Source organism: Varroa destructor, unplaced genomic scaffold, assembly GCF_002443255.2.
Source record: "Varroa destructor unplaced genomic scaffold, Vdes_3.0 BEIS01000007.1, whole genome shotgun sequence".
Taxonomy (NCBI): domain Eukaryota; kingdom Metazoa; phylum Arthropoda; class Arachnida; order Mesostigmata; family Varroidae; genus Varroa; species Varroa destructor.
Window position 1 is genome coordinate 7,829,158 of NW_019211460.1, and position 10,808 is coordinate 7,839,965.

At 39.5% G+C, this 10,808-nt stretch overlaps 1 protein-coding gene across 3 annotated transcripts; it reads left to right on the forward strand.

Annotated features, from left to right (window-relative positions):
- Positions 1-10,808, forward strand: LOC111254788 (general transcription factor 3C polypeptide 3). 3 transcript variants are annotated; one of them, XM_022816009.2, is made up of 18 exons: positions 3-339; positions 724-959; positions 1,101-1,227; positions 1,699-1,915; positions 3,628-3,761; positions 3,938-4,139; positions 4,263-4,588; positions 4,837-4,929; positions 5,118-5,378; positions 5,675-5,854; positions 6,473-6,638; positions 7,082-7,240; positions 7,416-7,471; positions 7,926-8,093; positions 8,206-8,303; positions 8,578-8,789; positions 9,551-9,711; positions 10,186-10,808. In XM_022816009.2, exons 2-18 carry the CDS (start codon positions 748-750, stop codon positions 10,318-10,320), a joined length of 2,907 nt encoding a protein of 968 aa, XP_022671744.1. In that variant the 5' UTR covers positions 3-339; positions 724-747; the 3' UTR covers positions 10,321-10,808. The 3 variants fall into 3 exon arrangements, 2 of the variants coding, with proteins under 2 accessions (XP_022671745.1, XP_022671744.1); XR_015317019.1 differs by lacking the exons at positions 8,206-8,303; positions 8,578-8,789 and having other exon boundaries at positions 1-339; positions 10,186-10,352; XM_022816010.2 differs by lacking the exons at positions 8,578-8,789; positions 10,186-10,808 and having other exon boundaries at positions 1-339; positions 9,551-9,690.

The following is a 10,808-nucleotide window of genomic DNA, read 5'->3' on the forward strand; positions in this document are numbered from 1 at the left end:
ATACTAAAAGCAAATATGCGTCTGTTGTTCTGTGCTTGTACAATGCACTTTAGCTCGAGAGATCTAATATTTAATAATAAGCTAGTCGATACAAGTAGCTATTATAAAGGTGGTTTTTGTTATAAACAAACCATTTTTATGTTCAGGTCAGCGCCGGGCCCGAAGTCTTCAAAATTTAGCTGCTCTTTCTTTGTTTACAAACAACAAGAAGGCCCCCAAATACTCCTGTCAGCTGAAAGTAAACTGATGAACTTAAAGTGAAAGAACGTTAGACGGTCGTTCACGCTTGACAGGGGGTAATTTAGATGTCAGCTAGGATCCTGTGAAGGAACAGTACAGGTATGGTAACTTTTGTCCTTTTATGAGCTCAGTGAATTGACTCTTGAGTTTAGATTGAGGTTGATTGTTGTGCTGTAGTTGACATCTAATGTTGAATTACTGCTATGAGCATTCTATTTAACTAATTACAAGCTAGTTGACTTAACCCGATTTAAAAGCATAAACTTTGATCGGTGATCATGTCTGCTTCGTTCTCAGCTTTATCCAATAGCTACGCATAGTTATATAAATTGAATCTTTCGAAACGGTAAACATGTTCGTTTTTATCCAAATTTGCAACATAATACGAATTCAGTTTCAATTTGTGTATTAAGGGTAGTGTTTTAGAAGAAAGGTGTTTGTTCTAGTTGAAAAAGATGGTCTTTCTTCAAATTTAAATTACAGACGAAAGCGACTCAGTAAACAGCCATGGATGACGACCCGTTTCGAGCCCTGTTTGGATCGCTGAAGGACCCGCGACTCGAAGAGATACGTAAAGCTGTAGCTGAAGTTGATGCTGAAAACGGTAAAGATGATCCTGAAGAGATGGAGATTAACGACGATTACGATGATGCTGATGATGACGACGATCAAAACGAAGTGTCGCTTGATGTCGTCGATGAGACTGAAGCGATTAGCAGGTGCGTCGGATCAACTTTGTGCGTATTCTGGGCCGTGTGAGAGAGTCAGCAATCGGCATATTTGAATCTGATTTCCAAAAATGAATCAAAACTAGCGTGTACTATATCACATTGCATCGTATGCATTTGCTTTCGATCCAGAGTAATACAGAAGCTGCCCGACGCTTTGAACCAGAAAGCTCGACGAATCGCACGTCGACGTCCAGGGGCAAGGTTACCCCTGGAGGATGACTTCGTCGGATTAGACTCATCATCGTCAGAGAGCGAAGTTAGTTATCTAAACCTAAAAACATATTTTGTGCTTTACGTCCAATACCGCTGAAGCATTGCTTCAGGCGGTTGCCTCCTTCCTATAAAAACAACATTTGTCTATGGCCAGCTTTGAGCCTATGCCATTGTACGTGTCTAAAAGTTAGGCAAACGTGCTACCACTGCATCATCACAAGGACCAATCAGATAGTATCGTCAAATAAATTGACATATAATGGTTTGGATTATTTCGGAACCCAAATTTCATTTTTTAAGGAAACTAAAATGTAAATGTAACTGATAACGGATGCAAAATGTAATTTGCTAATTGAGCTTTTTAAAATAACTATATCAATTACAATAAAAACCTTAATACCTTTGGCATCGTAAAGCGCCGTACGCTAATGTATAGGGTTTTTTTTTGCAAATAGTAACAAATTAATAGTATTGTCTCATACATTACCGTTTGTTTTTGTACTTGCAATGGCAGGATTATCGAGATGATGATAAGGATAAAGATTATGAAGTAGGAGCTGCAGAATTGCGAAGACTTGCCAGGGAAAGGCGAACTCAGCGAGAGCTCGAAAGGGACTCACACGCTAGCGGTGAGGAACAACCGGACGGTCCTTCGCAGAGTCGATCTGATGACCCCTTGGGCTCGACTATTCCACACGACGCTTATGAGATTACTAGAAATTTCCTTGAAGGTAGGCTCCTAAATACTCACTAATATTTAACTATTTAGCTGAAATTTATAAACACTATCAATACATGGAGTCAGAGTGAAGGGTCATGACTGACACTAGACCCGTACGAAGACTGGATTCTTGATCGTGCTATGCTATGTTGTGAGTCATAAAATCATGGCACCTTGGTTGAATGCAAAACTTTCAATCAAATGAGAACGAATATTCTAGTTGCTGTAGACAATTTCATGGCTTGCACTAATAGTATGCTTGGAAACAATAATCAAAATAGTTCATAAAATTATTTTACGGAAAATTTCTTACACTTGGTAAGTTCCATCGAGTTTTCAATACCAGCGAGAGTGATAGTGTAAAGAGCTGAACGAATTCCTCAATGAAAAAGCATAGACCATTTCTTTTCTCAGTATTACGCTAGGTCGCCTTTCAATTTGCTCCCCAATAGAGCTCGGTATCTGGCCTCGAAGAGCATCGTTCATCCGATTACATCAGGCGCGCAAAAAGTCGCTGGCAGATTCGATGCTCCTGAATAGAAAACAAAGGGAACTATATATGCGCTTGTTTTATTCTTACGTTAGCCTAGCCCAGGTTTACTTTTAACTACCCACGGAAACAATCTTAGCTAACGTTCCCTTGGGTACCATCCGCATAGCTTGATCATTTTCATGTAATCTCAGCCCTGCGTAGTTCAACGTCAGTTTTACCAGTTGCTATTTTTATGGCCGTTGATTATCCTCAGCGTTGCTTTGTAGACTCGGTCCTATCCATAGATTCATTAGACAAATCGAGAGCGGTTAAATTGCACTACCCAGAAGCCACCTGTTCTCACGTACCGGAATCGGCACGCCTGGAGACCTGGCTTCAAACAGGTTGGTCGCCGTATTTGCCACACAGCGCGATTGCCTCATCTTGTTAAAAGCGAAGATTGTTTGCGTTTAATGTCCTCGAGAGCGTTTCCAATGAGTCATGAAAGAGTTCGCCATTGATGATTACTGCCGTTTTCTTGTTGTTTTTGAATAAAAGTAACTTAGTGGCACTTCCGGCTTTATGAGCTACATGACTTTAAGAACTTTTGTGACCGAAACGGTTGCTCGACACTCGCCCTTGGGTTCTGAGTACGAGTTTTTCATCTTATGATCGGCGGGCGAAGGACACTAGTGATGGTCCTGGATATTTGTTGATTAAGTGTACTTTGTGGGTATGAAGATGCAACTCTCGCTTTCAAATGAGTTTCAGGGTGCCCGTCAGTAGGCCAAGTTGTGGATCATGACGTGGTATTGAGACCGTTAGATCGGCATATACAGTGCTCCATATGTTTGCGATTTATTCGTTTAGATCGACTTTTACCCTGTGTGCAAATGAGCCTCAGTGTTTCCCGTGCCAAGGAGAGTCGTCGTCCAGGCTTTCTGTGAGATTTGCAAAGTTTCACCGTAATCGACTCCTCATTTTGACCGTAAATTTTTAGGACAAATGGAGACTATTTATTCCAAGGTGTTGCGTTTCATTATTACAAAGTGCACACGCTATTCTATTGATCGCTGCCAGCCCTTGCTTGTTTATAGACACCGAAGAGGAATATAATTAGCCGGCAACTTTTTACGCATCTGATGCAATACGTATTCAATGCAGCTGTCGGAGGTATTTTCGCCATATTTTTCAATATCGTAATTTCACCCAATATTTTTATATTGAGAATAAGTTGCTTTGCATTTCAGGGACAATAAGTTTTACTGATTTCGCCGAACAAATGGACGTCGAAGATGACGAAGGTGAGAATTCTGGTGCCGATTCGGACGTTGAAGCTGACAATGAACCGGCGACGAGTACGCGAAAAACGACTGAAACCAAGGTAATTGACAAACATTTTTCTAATATGAATATTGTCTGAGAGTACTTTTGAGAGGCCTCTGGAAAGCTTGCAGGTGAAAGTCCGCCATTACAAATTTTTCATTGAACTATAGTTAGAAAAAAATGCATAGAATTTTTACTAACTTATTATGGGAAATATTATTTGTGCTTTTCCAGAAACCGACACCGACCAGAGGCCCAAGAATTCGTCGTTTCAAGAAACTGCCACGTGACTTACAAGGCTCTCTGGGTCAAGCGTCGCTGCATTTGGCAGCTGGATGTCTAGATAAAGCTATTGAGAAATGTATGGAGGTTATTCGTATAGCCCCTGATGCGGCCGATGCATATAAGACTCTCGGAACGATTTACATGCAACAAGGTATCCTGTCTGATAGATTTTCAAAAGTTATCTTAAGATAACAGCTACATTTTGATTGGGAAAGCATCCTTAGATTTATTTGACGTTAATCATAGGACACATTTGTAACTATTTCGTTGTAAGGTGATGACCTAAAAGCACTGCAAGTATCAATGATTGGGGCATATCTTCGTCCAAAAGATGCCCAAGAGTGGCACCGTTTAGCGACTTGGAGCATCGACCTTGGCGACCGTGAACAAGCCCTCCTCTGCCTTAAAAAGGCAGTAAAAGCAGATCCTGACAACGCTGAGTTCTATTTGGATATTGTGACTCTGGCCAGCGAACTAGGCAACCATTTAGACTGTTTTCGCTATGGAGCTGCGGTTATTCCCCGATTTTCGGAAAACCAGGCGCAAATGTGCATTCAGCTATCTAGAACTATTGCGCAAATTCAGTACAAGTATGGAAAGGTAAATGATATAATCCAAAGTATGGAAAACATAGCTAGAACAAGAATAGAATAACTCTTTGAAGCAGAACCTTGCTACTTAAACATATTAGCACACGCATATCTGTGTAGCTGGCAATGCACTATGTAATACCAGTTCAAATCAAAGAAGTTTTTTATTTTCGAAGACGACATATTTTTACACAATTAACTGTACCTGAGGCGGATTACCTGGACTCGCTAATCTAAATTTACAAGGAAAATTTTCAGCCAAAAAAAGGGGCTGAGGTGCTAGAATTGGCCTTTCAACGTTTTCCGCAGTCGATCTCTTCCGAGGACGTCCACATGCTTCTCGAAATTCAAGTTAGTATAAATACGATTAGAAGTATGAACTGTGTATTCCTTGCTCTGCTATTATATACCGCATTCGTTCACATCTTGCTAAATATATAGTATATATAACATACATTTATTTAGAACATTTAGATGCGAGGTATATGTTGATTCGACTAGGAGTTAATGACGTCGTCTACGATCATATTAATATACAGGTGGAAGCAAAACAGTTTTCGAAGGCGATGCGCGTTCTGGTATCGCACTGTGGGGTTGAATTAACACCGATACCGGAAGAGTTCAGTGACGAAAATACTCCGACGGATACGAAAATTTCCTTGTTGAATTGCAAGTCTGTGCGCCTGGTTGAGCTGCCGCTGGATATATTGGCTAAGGCCGTCATCTGCATGGCCCATTTGGGAGGTGTCCATTTGGCTAAGGAGATAATGGGCCCTATAGCCCGCGACGGAGATATCGAAGTTAGTAATATCTAAGCATTGCACTCAGCTGTGGAAAAGAAAACTTACTTCTAAGGCAATTTTCATTGACTAAAATATTGCTCAAGCATTTAGTCTACGCCATATGCTTGTCATAAATTATATATTATATTATAAATCTCTAATTTTGTACAGTGGTTTTTTGTAAAGAACATCTATAACAATAGCTGTGCGGCAAAATATAGTATCTAAATCGCTCCTGCTTTACTTCTCCAGAATCGTAGAATGTCTAATAAATGTGTAACATAAAGTAAATGTCAGCAATTTGTTCCTAAAAGGTTATGGGAGATCTCGTATTTGATATGGCGGAAGCGTTCGAACAAAGCGGAGAAGTAGGTGTTGCTCGCGAGCTCTGCGATCTCTTGCTCCGCTCACAACGGTTTAACATTGCAGGAGTTTGGTGGCTTCTTGCGCAGTGTCTTGTGAAGGATCCAGAACAGACCGAAAATGCTATTCAGGTAGACACTGTTATAATTCAAATGACAACGGTCCCATTCGGTGCACTCTAAACTCGCTTATGCAAATAACTGCCAACGATGGGTACATTTTTTTACAATCATTCTATTGTTTAATGCTTAACATACGTTGGCATAAAATTTTAATTTGGGAAATGTTCATTCATGGAAAAAAAATCATTAAAAAATTGACGGATTAATGCATTAAACTAAAAAATTTGAAATTTTTATTAATTAATGATCTTAGATGGAGCGGGACTCAAGACTTCAAAAACCTTTCCAAGCATGCGTTTGAAGCACGCGAATCCAGTTGACTTTGCGATACATTGCTTTTTCAAAGATCTGTGGCGCTGTTTTCACTATTTTAACTCGTTTCACTATGGTGAGCCTACGACTTCTCGAGATGTATATGATATGTTGGTTGGCAGTAAACTACTGAAGTAAACGAAAATTACATCACTATGCCTCCAAATCCACCAAACGCCACCTTTAAGCGTCAGTTCTTGTAGAAGTGTGATTGTTGAAACGAGTAGGGAATTAGAATGTATTCCATTAGCAACTATACTGCGCAGCATTAATTGATGTTGACGTAGTTCTGATCATGTCGATTTTGATTTTAAGGCGTATGAAAAAGTGCTGGAGATGGCTCCAGACCATGCTGATGCTCGTCTCATGTTTTCGAAGTTCCTTGAAAGTATAGGCCGTAAACGTCAGGCTAGCGAAGTTCTTCGTGAGACGCGCGATCTGAAACTTGTCAAACGGAGATTTGATTTAGCTCTGGCAGGGGGTACGGCGTCTTTTCATTCTTTCTTATTGTTCTCGTTACTATCAGTTTTAATATTTTTAAGCAGTCCTTGTTATAACATGGCTACATGGGACTGACATAGGGAAGTTCGATTAAAGTTGAACTGTGCCATAAATAGAGAAGTTGCTAGCTAATCTGTGTTGCTAGCGGAGCTACTGCTCTAAAGAAGAAAGCTTGAAGTACAATGATAGAACCGGAATTTCTAGAATAGCTTACTAAATTTAACTTATTCATTGAATTTATTTTAGTTGTGTTCAGAGATATAAAATAGCATTCAACTCATCCTTAGGCCTTGTCTTTTATTGTTTTTTAAATGTAGACCGCATCTTGTTTACGGCATATTAAGAAATCAGCTATAGTAATATGTGTCATTGAACTATCAATCAGTCTATAATTCTTTTTTTTTTTTAATTTTACAATTACAGAAGATATGGATGAGTTCTGTGGGAGTTTGTTTCGGCTACTTTCTTTGGCAACGGTTTATCTGCCTGAAGACCTGAAGTTGCCGATGCTGTGTGAATGGACACAGGCAAAAGGCCGAATAGACTTCATCAAAGCAGAGCTTGCAAAGAGAGGCATACCAAGTTAGTATGAAGTTCGAAGTATTTTTTTAAAAAAATTAACTAAGAGCATTAGGGAAATACAAGATATTTGGAACTCTTCGCGTATTTTAAGCTTAACAGCCACTAGTACCGAAAATCAGTTGGATTGTTTGGGCGGCGGCAACGACAATATTTCCATATATTTATTTTTTTATAGATGACTTTCCTTCATATCGGCCGAACAGAACGGAGTTTCACGCACATATAAAAAAGGTAAAATAATGTATGCATCTTCACCGAACTTCCATATCTGTTATAGATCGCAATATGCTTCAGGTAATGTAGGTAAGTAATTAATCATCAAGGAGCCAATTGTCTCGAATAATCATATATTCAACTTAGATATCAAGTCTCTGCATTCAGGTGATCAAAACGATTGCTTTCGGGGTGGAAGTGGGGGGATTTTTTAGCCTATCGTCCTAAATAAAAAAAATTCCCTCCTTTAGGCATCAAAGGCAGATGTTAACTTGTTCAATTTCATGTGGTTTTTTAATTTTCTTAATTTAAGATAATTTAATTTTGAACGTTATAAAAGGTTTATTCAGTAACCTCTTTGCATATACGTTACCCGCTGCATTAGTTAACGACCATTTGTTTTCCTAACGTATTCTGTTCATTAGCTTAGAAAATAGATTTATTCGATTACTAAAATGTACGATGAATGCAGGCACTGGCTTATTTGCTCCGGGAAGGAAAACTCGAACTTTATTTGGATATCTGCTCTCGAGCCTCAATTATCTACGCTCTCCATGACTCGCTGCAGGACAGTTACCTACTACACCTGATTACGTTAGTTGGAGCAATGCGCCTACGGCTTGACGAAGTCTGCTTTCAGGTATATAAACGAAAAAAATAACTTTTTCGTTGACTACATGGCAACATAGTTTACGTCAGCGTGAGATGAGAGCTATTCTAATGCGGGTCTGATGTCTTTGATGGTTTTTTAGGCCTTGCGGACTCTCTGTCGAAGTAATCCATTGAGTCGGAGATTATGGAATATATTCAATATTCTCGTCAATCGGACACTTATTGTCAGACATAATAAGTACGTTTTTATGTAAAAACTTGTTTAGCATGGATTAGAGTTTGAAAAATTATGCCCAGCTGCGATTGTTGCATATGAAGCTATTCTTCATCTATATTACTTACAATAATAACAATCAATTGGATTGAAAAAGCCTCAACTACCTCTTTATCATTTGTATTTTTTTAAGTATGCAAATATATGCAACTAGTAATCGATTGGCAATTGACAGATTCTTTTCGTCATCATTTGTAGTGACTTGCTGTTTTGCTTAAACGTTTATGTCTATGTTTAGGTTTATTCTTAGATTACTTCGTATGAATCCTGACTCCCTCGAACTTTGCCTCTTCAACGGACATAACGCTCTGACATTGGGTTCGCACCGGCATGCACTAGCCGAGTACTTTTTCCTCCTCGAGCGAGGAGACTGCCCAGCTGAGGTTATTCCCCTTGTGACGCTCTGCATAGCCATCGCCTACCTGCAGATAGCTCTGCAAAAAACTTGTGGTACGTTAACGAGAACTAAGCGACGACCACAGCTACCTAAATGACATTTGGGTCTCGTATTTCTGTGCCCTTTTTGTAAAGCGTACTAGCTCGTGTGGTCGTCGTCGTTGCTGCTACTGTTGTTCGCACCATTGATTAACGCCAACAGTTGCTAGTTCCGAGTTTCCCCAAGCGTGTTAGCTACTACACACACAAAGTACAGGGTTGTCTGTCTTTTAAGCGCCGGGCAATTCCAGGTTGGCTCATGCTATTGAAACGCACACGTTCAACTTTAGATCGTAGGAAGATAGCACAGTAGTTTTACATGTGTCTTTCTAATTTAAGCACAGCACTTTACGTGTGGCTCGATGCACAGAATTAATTTCATAGCCATTTACGAAAATTTGCCTGCATTTTATGACGCATCTTTACAATAGCTATATGTACTAACTATACATAACTAGCAATCATTTATTTAGTCGCCGATAGCTAGTTTTGGCCTCCTAAAATTGTCACCTAAGATAGCTAGGCCAGTGCGGGACCGCCTCAGAAGCCTAACCTCTACGTTTCGGGTTTTACGTTCGACGTATTAAACTTCGTCAATATTGTAAAACAAATGCGTGGTGCGTGTATGTGTCATATTTTTTTTATCAAACACTGCAAATCAGCATTAAAGATCTACCATAGATTCCGAAGTTCAATGTCAAATAAGGCTGACTTGCTGAAATATTTCGTGCACGCCATTTTGTATACTCATAACAGTTACTTGGTTTGCCTTACAGCTAATCGTTATGGCCTCCTTTGTCATGCGATTACGTTTTGCGCTGAATACGTGAGACAACGTGGCGAAGGCTCCCAGGAGACACTATACAACACAGCCCGACTCGCGCACCAGTGCGGCATGCTTAACATTGCATTACACTTCTACCAGAAAGCGCTTAAGGTGCGATACCTTCAATTTTTTTTCAACTCACACGACGGAAATACGTAACACAAGTTTATTTAGTTTAGAAAATTTATCAGAAGATACCAGATTATCGAGTCAAGGGGAACGGATGATGGATAAATTAATGCGAAATAACCGGATGCCGTAATCTTATCGATGTTTGTGCAAGACACTTGTAAACTGAGCGACCGTCGCAGATACCCCCAGTCGCAATTTAAAATTTTGTAAGGCAACTTCCGTTGAAGACGAGCGTACGACGAAAATATATGCCGACGCGCCAAAAGCAGACATTTATTGCCTGGTGAAAGTTAAGGAGTTACGAGATTTAATAGCAAATCACTTCGTTCATTCAGACTAAATAATCAGGCCGACATTTTTCTGTTAATATGCATTTTTACTGTTGACTGTATATCTAGCAAAGGTATTGTTCATGTTTTTTGTTTAAATATGGTTGGTTCTTGACTATTGCAGGCGCCTCCTGTACCTTCTATAGACGGAATGCTTGATCTCAGAATGGAGATTGCTTATAACATTTCAAGGATCTACTTACATTCAGGAAACCAACAACTTGCTCGATATTATGTTCATCAATACCTTGTCGTGTAAATATAATTAATAAACACTAGATGAACGCGTTACCTAAGGGAAAAAGTGCTTTCAACGCTTTGGATGTATCACGCCCGATTTGCCAGCCCTATTTGCGGGCGTTCACTAATGTATTTACTGTATATCTAGCTAGTGACCTACCACGTGTCCATAAGTTTTGCGCTTTGTTTCTTGCTACTGTTTGATGTCATTTTTATCACGACTTCATTGTTTGTACGTTATTATATTGCTAACAAGCTTTTCGAGAAGCTATCAAAAACTGTAATGCGTATTGTTGGAAAAAATGTCATCGTAGGTGGTGGCTCGCTGCTCCGGAAACGGCAAAAAACGTTTCAGTTGTATAGTTTTGATTAACTCTATAAAACAATCTCGAAGTTCCGTAAGATTGTTTCTATTGCACTAGTTAATGCTACATCGACTACGATCAGGTGAGGATAAGAGTGCTTATAATAAAATATCAATGAAAAACATTTTGCCAGTGGACTGAA

Excerpts from the sequence above, each read along its gene's own strand:
- LOC111254788 (XM_022816009.2), top strand. The coding sequence starts at position 748 with ATGGATGACGACCCGTTTCGAGCCCTGTTTGGATCGCTGAAGGACCCG. Across the intron at positions 4,589-4,836 it reads TTCAGTACAAGTATGGAAAG|CCAAAAAAAGGGGCTGAGGT; the intron begins GTAAATGATATA and ends GAAAATTTTCAG. Across the intron at positions 4,930-5,117 it reads ACATGCTTCTCGAAATTCAA|GTGGAAGCAAAACAGTTTTC; the intron begins GTTAGTATAAAT and ends ATTAATATACAG.